The sequence below is a fragment of the Oryctolagus cuniculus genome, chromosome 12 (genome assembly GCF_964237555.1).
Source record: "Oryctolagus cuniculus chromosome 12, mOryCun1.1, whole genome shotgun sequence".
Taxonomy (NCBI): Eukaryota; Metazoa; Chordata; class Mammalia; order Lagomorpha; family Leporidae; genus Oryctolagus; species Oryctolagus cuniculus.
Window position 1 is genome coordinate 4,355,478 of NC_091443.1, and position 14,999 is coordinate 4,370,476.

The window sequence follows — 14,999 nt, forward strand, 5'->3', positions numbered from 1 at the left end:
CCTCTTTAAAACACAATATGAAAGCCAGAAATAATGAAGCGCTAGATGAAATAGCAAAATGTTGAACCTGGTGATGAAGTATGTTGAGATTTATACTGTTCTCTTTACCTTGGTGTGTGCTTAAAAATTTACACAATAGAACTTAAATACGAAGTGTGATTATCTTCTTCCCAATAATAGGGGCTGTTTAACTTTTTACTACAATGTGTTTGAGGTATGAATGTGTGTGTGAATACCATAATTTAAGAAAAGGAAAAATGAATGGAACAGCTACCACACCCCTCTGGGTCCCGAGTGCTGTGAGATGCATGCCTTCCATCCCCCTCCTCGACCTCCTCCACCTCCTCCCACCCCACCCCACTTGGCTGGTGCTGCAAAGCTCATTTGGCGAGGGAGGCCATTACAGGCTGCATTTAAAGTTGGGGTCTGGGGTTTTTCATAGTAGCCTAAGGAATAAGGGAAAGTTGGGACAGATTTGAATGTGACGGAAAGTGCAAAACCCCTGTTTCTCAATGCCCCTGGGTTTTTGGTCTCCCTGCAATCCGATGCCTCCTGCTGATCTCTCTTTCCCATAATGCCTTGCTTTCCTTCCTACTACTAACATAGCTAAAGGCCCATTTGAGGTTGCTCCTACCAAAGATCACACCCGGGGGGAGGCCAGGCCAGCGTCAATCAAAGGGATGCCTTGTGCTCATCCTTTGTGATGTTGTTCCAAGTCCAAGCGCGGCACATCACTGTGACTGCAGGTTTGCAGAACCAGTGGAGAGTGCTGGTCCTCATTATCGCGTGTGGAAAGTGGGGATCCCTGTGATCGCCAGCGCCACTCTCCAGAATTATCAGCACATTCATACGTCCTCTGTTTGTTTTTCTTAGTCCTCTTTGATACGCAACCTACGGCTCTCAGAGTCCTTGAGAAAGAACCAACTCTGGAATGGGACTATAAGCATCACGCTGCTGGAAGGCAGGAACGTCTCCTGTGGCAGCATGGCCGAGATGTTTGTTCAGTTAAAACTGGGAGACCAGAGGTATAAGAGTAAGGTAAGTTCTGTCGGTGCCGTAGAAGGGAGATGTCTGTAGGAATAAAAGAGGAGAAATTCTTCTCGACTCTGACTTTCACAGGAACGAAAATAGCTCACTCTGACCCTCCTAAATATAGCAAGGAAGCTATCAGAAAGCAAACTGCTTGCATAGAGGCAGGCAGTTTATGAGTATTATTTTTGTTGCTTAATAGAATTTTAATAGAACAACTCGGAGCTAGAGAAAGCTTATTAAATCACAGATTTAAATGCATGATTTATTTTCATTTTGAAAATAAGCAGACTGTTTCAGAGAATGTGGAAAAGGTATAACTAGATGATTTCAAAATCTTTCAAAAATGAAAGTATAATAATGATATTTGTGTTGAACATTTGAGATAACAGGAAACATTTTAAAAGTTTCACTTTGCTTTCTCTTACCTTTTAGTCTAAACACTAACAGTAGATATCTAGCGCTGCTGCTTTTTGTTATCCTTTTGAAAAATTAGCCGCCTGGAGTAGTACAGGCGATGTGTTTTAAACAAAAGTCGGGGCAGTTTTTCCCTTTAAAAATCAATATCAAACTCCATTTAATTTCTAATCTTAGTAATTTGGTGTGGATTTTATTTCAAAAGCCACAGTCTCCAAAGCATGGTAATTGATTAGTTTTACATAACTGTCAGACAGGAATATTTCCTGTGTTTTTTGAACTGAGGAAGCTGGGAGTCACTTGCCAAAAGCCACATTTTGCAAGGAGGCTGGGATGTTGCACTTGGAGCTTTGCACCTGCAACACAACAGTTGCAGGCAAGTGCGAAAAGGCACAAAGTTGTCTGTGCTGCACCGCTTCCAGTGCAAACCCAAATATCCTATCTCATTTGCTGGAGCACAGAGGCCTGAGGATTGAGGCTTGTATTTGAGAAGAGTTTACGAGAAATGCAGAAAGTGGAGGGGGAGTTCTGACAGAGACGTGCAATTAGTTTCCACAGGTAGTTGTGGTCTGAGCCTCACAGTGGCAGCGTATCCAGGGGAACCCTGACCCTCCACAAAGATTCCGTTAGCCAGCCTGGGTCAAGCTGAGGATTTATGGAAAAATTATTCAGCACTAAAAACACTTAGCCCATTGCACTCGAGTGAAATGTAGAATTAGTGCCCTGCTGGCTGCATTCACGGGTGGGGAACACTGTGTTTAGTTTGTGATGTAATGGGCTTCTATTTTTCTTCCCGCTTTCTAAATCCTGTGCTCTGGTGTTGAAGCCTGATGGGGAAAACAGGTTAAATGATTATACAAGGCCTGGGCTACTGCGAGGCCCGAGCTGTCCCTGTGTTTCCTTGGCCACCATGGCTGGTGCTGGGGTCGGTGTAACCCTGGTGTGCGCCATCAGAGCCTCACTCAGTGACCCATGGGCTTGCACACTTTTGATGCACACGTTGAATTTCTAAATAAATGAAAACACTGCAGTGACACAAGCCCACGATCAGGTTGGAGTCACTGTTGGAGAACAAGAAACACTGGTTGGGGTGGGTTTCACGCCCTCTGGTTAATTTATAAGTTTGGCTGCAGCAGAATTTTGCAGTCTTCCTCCGAGTTTCATGACTTCAGGTTTCAAAATAGGTGGCTGTGTATGACATACAGGTTTCTCCTTGAATGCTTCAGACAGATGTTAATTAAGACCCCCAAACTGTTATTTTATATAGTTCTTAAGCTAATAATGAATGGAAATACCAACACAGATGTTATGTGCATTTGATTAAGAGCTTGATGTTGCCTCTCTAAGAGAGAGCAACCGAAGCCAGCTCCTGACGCGTTCATGTCGCTGAGGTTCGAGGGCTTCCTGCAGACAGCAGTGTTCTCTGTATTCAGGCAGATGTGTTCCTGACTCTCAGGCCAGGCAAGGAAATAGTAATGCTGTGTCAGTTCTTGAGCCCTGGAATTTCTTTCTATGCCAAGATGGAGAGTTTGTAGGGGCGTGGGGTGAGGCTCAGCGTCGGGAGCCCCTGCAGCTTAGAAATGCAATGACTGTGTAGCTGCTTTCACAGTGGTGTTTGAAGAAAATAAATGTCATAACTGCATGTTTTCTAGACACTGTGTAAGAGTGCAAATCCGCAGTGGCAGGAACAGTTTGACTTTCACTACTTCTCTGACAGGATGGGCATTTTGGACATTGAAGTGTGGGCAAAGGACAGCAAAAAGCACCAGGAACGTCTGGGCACGTGAGTCTGCTCTGCCTCTAAGCGCGGGAGCGTGTGTCTGCGTGGGGCGCCCGCACTGAGGCCTGTGCTCTGTGTACCCCCTGCCCCTCCCCCAACCCCCAGCAAGCCAGCAGGACGGCAGTCCTGATGGGAAAATTTGTGTTCGTTTGTCTGATTTGCTTTATTTGAATTGGTAAATGACACTTAGGGGTGATTAAAGTGGAAGGTGGCCCGTCAGATACTCTGAAGAATGACAGCGTGTCATTGCAGAGTGTTTGGGACCTGTTCATGTAGATGTACAGTAAAGAATTGAATGCTGGTTTTGCTGCTTACTGAAACATGATCTGTAATACAACAAAGCCTTAAGGCAGGGTGCCCACGTGAAGAAAACGTTCCAGCATCGTAGATGTCCCTTGCAGCGAGCCCTAATAGAATCCACTGAGGCCAAATCAGTTTACTTTGATTTCTCTACTTTGGACCCTGCCAGCTTAATCAAGGGGCTCACCCATATGTGGCAGGGGCAGTAGTGAGCAAGATAGCGTCTCTGCAGTCTTGTGAGGAAGAACACAATGAAGTGACCTTGCAGGCATTGCCTCTCTTTGACCGTTAGGACAGCCATGTAAGCTAGCGGCTTTGTGCCCAGTTAAAAGGTGAGCAAGTGGAGCACAAGACGCATACCAGTGACTTGGCCACAGGCTTGAAACAGGTTTAGTCAGGGCCCTGTGTGCCTGAAGACAAGTCCTTTCCACCAAATCACTGCCTTTGCTCACCCTAGATTCACACACTTTGTATACAAGTAATAAAAGTAGACACAAACATTGAAAGGAATCCCAACAGCATCCAGTCTCTGTTTGAGACTTAGCACTTGGGTCCCCTGTGTGGAATGGAAGGGGCTCTCACTGCCACGTTTGGGGCCAGAGCCTGTCCACTCCTTCCCATGCTCTGTGTCAAGATTCTGTTTGCAGGCCGGCGCCACGGCTCACTAGGCTAATCCTCCGCCTGCGGTGCCGGCACCCCAGGTTCTAGTCCCGGTTGGAGCGCCGGATTCTGTCTCGGTTGCTCCTCTTCCAGTCCAGCTCTCTGCTGTGGCCCGAGAGGGCAGTGGAGGATGGCCCAAGTGCTTGGGCCCTGCACCTGCATGGGAGACCAGGAGGAAGCACCTGGCTCCTGGCTTTGGATCCGTGCAGTGTGCCGGCCGTAGCGGCCACTTGGGGAGTGAACCAACGGAAAAAGGAAGACCTTTCTCTTTCTCTGTCTCTCTCACTGTCTAACTCTGCCTGTCAAAAAAAGAAAAAAGAAAAAGATTGTTTGTGGAAGGGGCCTTATTGCTGAAAGCTAAAGGTGGGAAACCACCCCTCCAGTACCACCCTTTCATTTTACAGTGAGGAAATCCGCTAGCCCCCGGAGGTGGCGGGGTTTTTCCAGCAGCAGCAAGGGGTTCACTGGAGAGATGGGGCGAGGTCGTGTTAACTCCATGCCTCACGCAGTGATTTTCCTCTGTGCAATGCTTAGCCAGCTTCTCACACCCAGAGCATGGGCTCTGCCCGCTGTCTTCACCCCATCCCACCTCTGGCTTACCCGAGATAGCCAGGTCAAGACTTACAGACCGATGGAGCTTTCCTCCCAGCAGAGATCTCCATTGCACAGACCCTGTGACGTATTTCCGGCTGTTTATTGAATCTGGCTCTCAGCACCACGATTGTGCAGAAAATGTGTACACACACACACACACGCTGCCTTTGCTTGGTGACACATGTCCACACGCCTGCTGGCGGGGCAGCACCAATGACACTTGCCCAGACCTGTGCTCCTTGACCTCCAGAGGCATTGCTCTGCTCGGGTGCCTCATCCCCACCCTAGGCTTATCTGGCAGGCAGCAGCCATTGTCTTCACTGCTCAGCTACGAGGCAGGTAAGGGCATCTGGATTGCACACCAGGCCATGCCCCACTTTCCAGCTCCCGCAGGAAGTCTCCCGTGGTCCCATGTTGCTGCTGGGTTACTCGTCTGACCTTGCCTCTCCTGCCTCCACCGCACCTACAACTGAGATGCCTCGGGCTCTTCTCAGCGCATGCCTCCCGGTCAGCAGAGTGGCATTCCTGTGTCCTGAGGAAGCCCTCTGCACTAGCCCTCAGGGCAAGGGTCACTTACGCAAGTGCAGAGGACACTGCGTCCAGAGTGTTATCTGCAGGATGGGAATCTGGGCTGCTGGCCTGTTGTTTCGTCGTTCAAGGAATGGTGCCCTTGCATTTTCCATGGTATTGTGTTGTTGTGTTCCAGCCACATCGTAGGGAGTGCTTTCCGCAGATGAGCGTGGGTGGTTTCACAGAGACAAAAATAGTGTAAGATGTCCGTTTTATCCTGTGCTTTGGTATTATGGATTGTTTTAGACATTGCCTGTTTGTGACAGCCCTGTACCTGCCTAGGAGGCCACTCTGTTGTTCTTCCTCATGGGTGTTAAGGGATCTCCCCACCCCCGCCGCTGCCCACCTTGGTGTCCTTTTCCTTTGTCCCCTGGGGAGCTGGCCCCACGGCCTCTCCCTGAGTGAACTTGCCCTTCACGGTGTTAACACGGCTTCTCAGATTTGAAGCAGAGAAGGTGCCCACACGGCCATGGGGCTGACGCTTTTCTCACACTTCCTTCTCATTAGCTGCCTTTTACATATTTGAACTCTGTTTTGGTCATTGTTGTTTCCTTTGTGGCTTTCATTTTAAGGCTCATCTGTTTTGTCTTCCAGCTGTTGGGAAAATGTCCTTTTGAGCCAGGAGGCTCTTGAACAGTGAGAATCTTACTTGTGTCCTAAGGCCTGTCCCTTATTTGTTTTTTTGGACAACATCCTGATAATGACTTAAAGGTCTCGAGGGCCCCTCTAAGGAAATTCTCTTCCCTGAGATGTAGGCAGGTCGTTGGGAGCAAACAAATACCGCAAAGTCAGCCTCCCTGCCATGGCCCCGCATGTGACCTTGGACAATGAATTCTGTGGGGTCTGACTCCCTGTCCGTTTAGCAGGGTCACCTGCCAACTTGTGGGGTCACTATGATGACCACAGTCTATTTCACTTTGTCTATCCTTGAGCACTCAAGTGGTAAATATTTTCTTTTTTTTCTTCCGCAAGGCAACTATAAATCTTCACAATACTTGCCACTAAAATCATGCACTTTAAGTAAATGAAATATGACTCAAATTTAGTGTGTGTATCAAACTATGTTTTCCCATAACAGTAAAAAACTAATTTTTTTTTTGGTAGTGAGCAGTGGATATCTTCAAGAACCCGGGAGGAAGGACATTCATTGACTGGGGCTGATAGGTTAGGTAGAGCAGCACAGGGCTATGGGGCTGTGTTTGTGTGAGTGTAGTGGTTGGTGACATGATGAGAAATCACATTGATGTCAGTAGTTGTTAACTTGGTGGTGGTCAGCTATGATCCTGTTGGGTGTCCAGGTCTCCCAGGCTCTCCTGAGTCACACGGAGCTCTCTGACTTTCCTTGTGCCCTAGTCCATCTGCCCGTGTCCTCTCGTGGCGCTACGTGTAACTTCCAAGGAGGAGGAGGAGATGAAGGGTGTAAGAACAACGTCCCCTGAGACGGTGCCACCTACTGTTGGTGATCCTGTAACCAGTCACTGGAGACTGGGCGTTGCATAAGAAAGGGGGATGATTTAGTTCAGAGCTCTGGAGGACCAAGAGTGTGTTGCTTGCATTGGCTCCTGGGGAGGGCCTTCTGACTTCGTCAGTGTGGTGGATGGTGTCACAGGACAGGTGCCACCAGCAGGGGAGGCCACACACCTGGAACGACCTTGCTTTAAGCCAGCCAACTCTCATGGTGACGAATCCAGGAACAACTCATTCCCTGTGGAAAGCGGTAATCCGGTCATAAAGGTTGCAGCACCTCAACCCCTCAAATTGAGAACCACGTTCCCACTTGAGTTTTGGTGGGAGCGAACCATATGTAAACCATAGCACCTACAAACAAACCAAGATCAGCACCTGAGATTAGGAACAGTGAACTTTGAGGGGTCAGACACGAGGCTATGTTTCACCTGCTCCACCCTTAAACGAAAATGCCAAGAAGACATGTAATAGGTGCATATAAATGATTCCATTGTAACCCGTGTCATCTCAAGGTGACTGTACCATTTTGTTAAAGTAGGCTTTCCATCTCAAGGTGATCCTGGAGATTTACTTGCCATAGAATATTCTAGACATTATTTGGTTTGGACAGGTTACGAGCGTGCCTCCGCTAGGCTGTTTTGACTGACTTGTCTTGAGTTACTCCCTTATCCCAGGAGGTACCTTGTAAAGTGGCTCTGCTGTTCGCCCAGTTTATTAGGGGCTGGGAGGCAGTACACAGCCTGGGCTGAGTATTTTTCCGGACAAATTGCACCCCGTGTCGTTGATCTGCTTTTACAGCCTGGCCTGACACATTCACCGTTTTCTTCCTGTTCACCGCTTCCTTAGCCTCTGAGATTTACAGCTTTTAAAACTATAGCACTCTTTCCTGCCCCTTGCATTTAAGTTAAGAGCTGACCAGTCTGTAATATAAAGCATAGAATTACGGTAATGAGTAAGAGGTTAAAAGCTATCATGGCAAGTAAAAGTTGAGAAGGTTTGGCTGACTGATACGCTAAAATTATGTGTTGAATTAAAACATTAAAATGCTGTGGGATTAATGGAGAAAGACAAGAACAGGAGGTCAGAAACAATGCTAAATCAGCACATTCACTGCTTTCATGCATGCCCATTGCAGGAAGAAAACGTAATTTAGTCTCTGTTTTCTTTAGGTACGTAAGGAGAACCTTAGAATTTTCCATCTAGGAGACACACCTAGGGAATAAATTTCTTTCCAATTTTTCTTTCTTAGGGAAAGAGACAGAGGCTGTAAAAGATTCAGTTAGCACAAAGCACTGACTTTATCATTCAGATTTTTTGACATTGTGAGTTTCATTACGCCCCTGGCATTCATTTGTTCACGTGTTCATTTCATTCAGCAAAACTTACAATCCGGCCAGGGTGCTGAAGGTTCAGTGCAAGATGATAGAGAGGTTGAGGCCAGGGCACTGGTAAGTTCTGGGAGGCTGCAAGTAACCAGGCCATGGCAGTGTCGGAGCGAGGGCTGTGGACCCTGGAGTCCTGGAAAATCCTGGGCTCCTATGGGGCAGCGTTTGGGAACAGGAGAGCTCCAAGCCTGTAGGACCGATGGTCATTAGCCTGCCCAAGAGACTGTCCAGGAGAGCAGTGAAGGGGGAGCAAAGACGTGGACAGGGAAGAGTCACATCCGCTGGGAGACACCTGGCTGGAGAGGAGAGGGCTGGTGATGTTGCCTGATGAGGCCACGTAGGGAGGAACCAGTGTGGTCACAGAGCCACGGGGACTCCAGCCTGTGCAAACGAACAGGGGCCACCCCTGTTCAAGCACACACACATCAGTGACTGCAGTTTTTCTTTCCATCATGCAAATCTGGTATCACCGGAGCTCCCCACACTGACTTCTGAGATCTCGGGCTGGAGTAGAACTTCCTGGTCATCTAAGGCCCTGTGATGCACCTTCTGAGTGATTCTCCAGACGTGGTCGCTCCCCCTGTGTGTGAGGTCACACAGGATGCCAAGGGGTAGAGCTGATGGGTTAATGCTCATTCATCCTCTTTCTTGTGGAGGTGCTCTGTGTGTTTTCCACTGTGTCTCTATCAGCGAGAAGAGGGATTTCATAAGTTTTATTTTTAATACGGGGATCATTGGATATTTTGAGCAAAGTTTGTTGAATTGGAGTAAGTTACAAATCATTTTTTAAAACCAACAGGTTAGGGGCCAGTGCTGAGTTGTGGTGGGTGGGGCCACCGCCTGTGGTGACGGCATCCCATGTGGGTGCCGGTTCAGGTCCTGGCTGCTCCATTTCCGATCCAGCTCTATGCTGTGGCCTGAGAGGACAGTGGAGGATGGTCTGGGTGCTTGGGCCCCTGAGCCTGAGCAGGGGACCTGGGGGAGGCTCCTGGCTTGTGGCTTCAGATAGGTCCCGCTCCAGTCATTGCAGCCATTTGGAGAGTGGACCAGCTGATGGAAGACCTCTTTCTCTCCTCTCCTCTTTCCTCTCTCTCCTCTCTCTGCCTCTATGAAACTGATTTCAAATAAAAATCTTTAAAAAAAAAACTGTTTAAAAACCAACAGGTTAATACCTTTGATAACCTTTATCAATGAGTTTGTATAATCTGCAAGCAACCTTGCAGTTTTTATTTTAAACTCCCAGTGGTATCATGCACCACAGCTGATTGACTAGGGTTTCTGCAGATCACAGTCTGGCAAACTGGGGTCCTGGGCAGATCCACATGGTTGCCTATTCTTGTAAATAAAGTTTTATTGGAAAACAATCTTGTTCATTTGTGTAAGTTGTCTAGTAATTGTTTTCGTAGTATAAAAGCAGAGTTGAGTTGTTGCAACAGAATCCATCAGGAGCACGAACCAGAGTTGTTTTACTTCCTGACCCTTCTCGGAAAAAATGGTGTCGTGTGAGAAAGCTTCGTGCCCCACCCCAGCAGGTAGCCAAGAGATGACAAATAGCCTAGGACGATAGCAAACGTTTTTCGAGCCTTCAGTAACAAGTAGGACAAAGGGAGAGACCAACCAAGTTACTGAGTGTACTCCTAGGAGAGTCTGGGACAGGAAGGGAAACTGGAAAAGCAGCAGCCTGGATTCTCCATTCAAGATGTTTTATGTTAAAAAATTCTTCCAATAAATGTCTTATAAAATGTTCACATCTGAAGGATTTTAGATCCGTCTTTGCTTCAACCTGAGAAAGGCACAGAGCCGCTTGTCCACTTTGTGCCTCTCCTGGAGACGGGATGAGGGTGGTGGTAGGCGGGTCTGGTATTTTGAAGGAAAGGTGCCTTGTTAAAACATTCTCTTTGGTGGTTTGTGGATAAAGCCCCTTGCTCACTTGGGATTTGTGCAGATAACTTGCCCAGCCTCTGGCCAGCCTCCCGAGTGTCTGGCTTTCCTTATCTGGAGGAGAGGTTGAAGCAGAGTAAAAGGGAGGCCGGATCAAGAGGACTTAGGAGATAGACTTCTCTCCTCTTCTTTTTCAGAAGATGAGGATAAATCACAGAGCCAGGCAGGTAGACAAGATGCAGAAAGTTTATGGGAAGCCATCTTCACGGAGGGCCAGGTTGTTAAAACCAGGGAGTTGCTGGAAGTTATTTCTCAAGACACCCATTGACAGCCTGGGGCAAGGCCCCCAAGGCTTGGGTATAAGCTCTCTGCAAAGGGACCAGGTTTTAACTGGGATTGGCGTGATGCCGATATCATGCTTCAGTTTAATTTGCTCTTTCGAGTTACTGAGAAAGTCAAAGCGGGTATTTGATGAATTCTGTCATCAGTTAACGGAGAATGCAGACTCCATTAAGCTGGCACCAGAATCCTCAGTGTGGTGCGTCGAGGCTCTGACACCTAAACGAGGCGTGGCCATTTTGCACGTAGGCGTTCTTTCCTCATGGGCAAAATAATCTGTAAAGGGGAGATAAATCTAAAGTTCCACAGTGGACAGAAATGATTGCAGGGAACAGAAAAGTTGTAAAAATGTTGTTTCTGAAAAGAAATCCAGTAGTTACTTTGCATATTGTTTAGAATGTGGTTCAGCTTTTGTTTAAAATGGCAACGTGTTCTGTCTCAACAAGTTGTGCATGTATGCAGCCGCTAGGAACATTTGCAAAGTCCTTCTAAATACGCTGGTATTCCCCAGTGTTTTATTAGATTATTCTAAATACCAGGTATACTTTGATTTATCCAAGGAAGCTTTATTATTGCCTACTTCTGGTTTACTTTTGACCCACAGACATTATTCACTTTTAGATCACTTGTCTCAAAACAATTTTTGGCTGTTAAAAACAAAAAAGACCACCACCACAACACCACACACACATTCAAAGGACAAAAATAAATCATCATTATTAATGATATTACAAAGAACATGCCACAAATGTTACTGCTAATTTAGACTCCAGTGATTGCCAGAGAAAATTCTTATAAGTTTATTAAATGAGAGTGTCCATAAGAATGTAAAATAACACTTAGTAAAGCATTCCTAAGCAGATCTACTACACTAGTGGTTAAGATTATATAGGTACTTAGTTTTCTAGAAATGGCATAGTTAAATCACTTGATATTTCTTCTTTTCTAAACTTCCCTGCTTCCATAATTGCTTATGAAATAAAAAGTTAATAACCTCTGTTTTCATCAGTGGTAGTAAAATTTAAAATTAAAATATTCTTTATTGCTACAGAAAAATGTTTTGATTCGAATTATAGAGCTTTTTTTTAAAAACATACTTTTATATGCTGTCTCCAATAGAAATATTTTATGAATTTATTACCTGCATAAAGTTATGATCACTTCCTGTCTAACTGAAGTCATTTTTGATAAATAGAAAATAAATACCCATATGTGTTTAATTTTATAGGCACGTAACAATTTCTAAAATGATTTTGGAACTGTAACAAAAGCTGATACAGACTTTTAATGTAATTGATTTTTTTCTTCTTAATTTGAAAGGGGAATGCAAGCTTGCTTTGAAATTTATTAAACTGGGTGTTTTGCTTCCACATCCACATGGCTCAAAACTTTACTTTTTGTGGACAGGTGCAACTAAATAAGTTAAATTTGGCACAGAATAATTTCTAAATCCATGCAAAGTATTTTTCCTGATACACGTTTTCCATGCCCTTTTGGAAGATCCCTGTATCATACAAGTTTAACTATTTGATTATTCACAAACATGAAGCCTGCAGGAGATTAGCATAGGGTCCCATAGTCATTGCTCATTGTAAGAAGCAGTGCTTCTGTCTTCAAAGTCTTGAATATTCATCATGTCCTGTAATAATAAAGGGCAAACAGGAAGTTTTAAAGAAATTCCATCTGGAAGCTACACACGGTTGCCTGCCCACTGCTGCCTGCCTCACCCACCTGTTCACGCTTGCATGGTAGGCGTGGTCCCCACAAACCCAGAGCTTCCCAGGGTGAGAGCGACTGGGTGGCTTAGCACCTGGAACCCTTTTTGGTGTTTGCTTCTGCGTTTCAATGTGTGCGAGATTGCCAGCATCCGCAGCACACGGGCTGTTAGTAGCAGATGGGTTCAGCCTTTGCTGGCAGGAGCCGAGACGGGATCTACCCACAGCACTGCACGCTCCGTTTGTCCACAGGCGCCCACGCGGGGGAACCCCCGTGGAACCATGCCTGTAAGGGAAACACCTGAGCAGCTTTTTTAAAATGCAGATTGGCCAGTTGGCATTAACCGGGAAGAAAATGCTTTCTCGGATGTCTCCTTTTTTTCCCTCCTTTTTGTGAATTCTGATCCTTCATCCTTTTCCCCCTTATCAGACACAGCTCAGGAAAGAGTGCAGAGTGCTTCAGATTAGAGACTTCTGTCTTCCCTAGTTCTTGCTCTCCCTGTCTTTCTGCAGCTCTTATTTGCCAAGGACCCTGCTTTGCTCTTCTCATTTGCCATCCCCTGATTCTGCTTTCCCTTTGATTTGCTGCCTTTTCTCCCCTCACTGTGTGAGTGTGTGAGGCTGGGAGTGAGTGTTAGGAGCCAGGGGAGCTCCTGCAGTCTTCACTACTCAGTAAACCTGAGCCCAGACACAGTGAGCCGTGGTGGTGGTGGTGGTGGTGGTGGTGACTTGGGAATGCATTATGAAATAGAAAGCAGGTGCATTGGAGGCGCCACAGTGTCCTTGAGTTCATCACTGTTCTCTCTCTGGTTCCTCTAACTTTTCAGGTGTAAAGTGGACATCTCTGCACTCCCGCTGAAGCAAGACAACTGCTTGGAGCTGCCACTGGACAACTGTGTGGGAGCCCTGCTCCTGCTGATCACCCTGACGCCCTGTGCGGGCGTCTCCATCTCTGATCTGTGTGTCTGCCCGTTAGCAGACCCCAGCGAGAGGGAGCAGATCGCTCAGAGATACGTGAGTGCTTTTCCTTGTTGAGCTACTCCCACCTATCCTGTTCCCCTTTTGATCTGAAAAGAATGTGAATTGAAAAACTACATCAAAAGAGATCTTCATCCTAAGTCATATGTCTCCTAAAACAAGACATGAGATGTAGGAGTCAGTGCATTAGTGAGAAGGCAAAAGTAGGCTTAGGGTTTGCCTTCAGTTTTTTTTTTTTTAATACATTTATTTTTTAAGATTTATTTATTTGAAAGGTAGAGTTACAGTGAGGTAGGGGGAGAGACAGAGAAAATGAGAGAGAGAAAAAGTCTTCCATCCTCTGGTTCACTCCCCAAATGGCTGCAATGGCCGGAGCTGGGCCGATCTGGAGCCAGGAGCCTCTTCCAGGTCTCCCATGTAGGTACAGGGGCCCAAGGACTTGGGCCCTCTTCTGCTTTCCCAGGCCACAGCAGAGAGCTGGATCAGAAGTGGAGCAACCAGGACAGGAACTGTTGCTCATGTGGGATTCTGGCACTGCAGGTGGAGGTTTTACCGGTTAGCCCCAGTGCTGGCCCATGCCTTGCAGTTTTAAAAGCCAAAATGGTATTTGCAGTGTTGAGCTCTTTTAAACTGTTGGAGGACATTGTAAGGAAGCAGACCGCCTAAATCTGTGGTCTGCATATGCAAACAGGAATTTTAATTTAACTTCACAAAAGTGACTTTTTTTTTTAAACCAACCATTACTATTTGTGGTGTTTTAGGGGCCTTTCCAGAACCCATTAGGTTCAAGTGAGAACCTGCTCATGCGTTGGAAAGCAAGGCCCTAGACTGGCATGAGGGGTGGTTTTCTGTACTACCCTGGACAATAAGAGCAGTGTGTGATTTTTTTTCCCCTCTATGTGACTGTAACATGCTGAAAAGTCCACTTGGCATTTTTAGATCAACCATCTTTGTCCTGTTCATTTACTTTCTATGCTCCAGCTTTCCAGGTGTCTTTATGTGCATTGTTTTTATACTATCCTCTTAGATATTGATATGCTTGTGTTATTGTCACAGAAGGCAGGGTTTAGGAAGGTGGCATGAAAATGAGACACACAGATCCCCCGCTCAGGGGCAGAATCATCCTGAGTGTCAACGTCAGCGCCTCCAGCATCTTTCACCGTGCAGGTGCATTGGAACCAATCAGCTCGAATCCTGTGGGCCAGCCCGACATCCTTTGAAGAAGTTTTGCCAAAAATCACTATTAATATTCATGCTAGCTAACTAAATGAAAGTTTCATGGTGGAAAATAAAGCCCTCCTCAAGTTTTCCTGTGGATACATTGCAAATTTCCAAAATTCATGAGGATTGTTTTGTGTTTGTAAAGTAACACTAGAAGCACTTCCTGCTTTGAGTGGCAGGTAGTTGTGGAGATGTTACTGGAAAGACTCTTGAAGAGGATGAACTAGAAACGGAAACACCGGGTGCCTTCAGCTGGCAAGCCAGCCGCATGTTTACAGGGAAGGGTGCTGTGTTGCAAGAGGAAGTTTCGGAACCCCTGCTTGTTTGTCAGCCTGAAGAAGTGATGATATTTCAAGCATTTCCACATCTAAGTTGTAAAACTATTTTGTTTTGAGTGCTATCCTGTTAGAAACTAGTGAGTGTTGGGCCGGCGCCGCGGCTCACTAGGCTAATCCTCCGCCTAGCGGCGCCGGCACACCGGGTTCTAGTCCCGGTCGGGGCGCCGGATTCTGTCCCGGTTGCCCCTCTTCCAGGCCAGCTCTCTGCTGTGGCCCGGGAGTGCAGTGGAGGATGGCCCAGGTGCTTGGGCCCTGCACCCCATGGGAGACCAGGAGAAGCACCTGGCTCCTGGCTCCTGCCATCGGATCAGCGCGGTGCGCCGGC

At 46.6% G+C, this 14,999-nt stretch overlaps 1 protein-coding gene across 6 annotated transcripts in view; it reads left to right on the forward strand.

Moving 5' to 3' along the window:
* The window catches only part of MCTP2 (multiple C2 and transmembrane domain containing 2), a 249,464-nt gene that overhangs the window by 122,382 nt on the left and 112,083 nt on the right, over window positions 1-14,999 (forward strand). For 5 of the 6 annotated variants that reach the window (XM_017350418.3, XM_051822987.2, XM_070053489.1 and 2 more), the window contains 3 exons: window positions 874-1,038; window positions 3,099-3,229; window positions 12,965-13,151. In XM_017350418.3, coding sequence (XP_017205907.2) covers window positions 874-1,038; window positions 3,099-3,229; window positions 12,965-13,151 — 483 coding nt within the window. The remainder of the gene's footprint in view (window positions 1-873; window positions 1,039-3,098; window positions 3,230-12,964; window positions 13,152-14,999) is intronic. The other variant, XM_051822988.2, reaches the window with a different exon arrangement.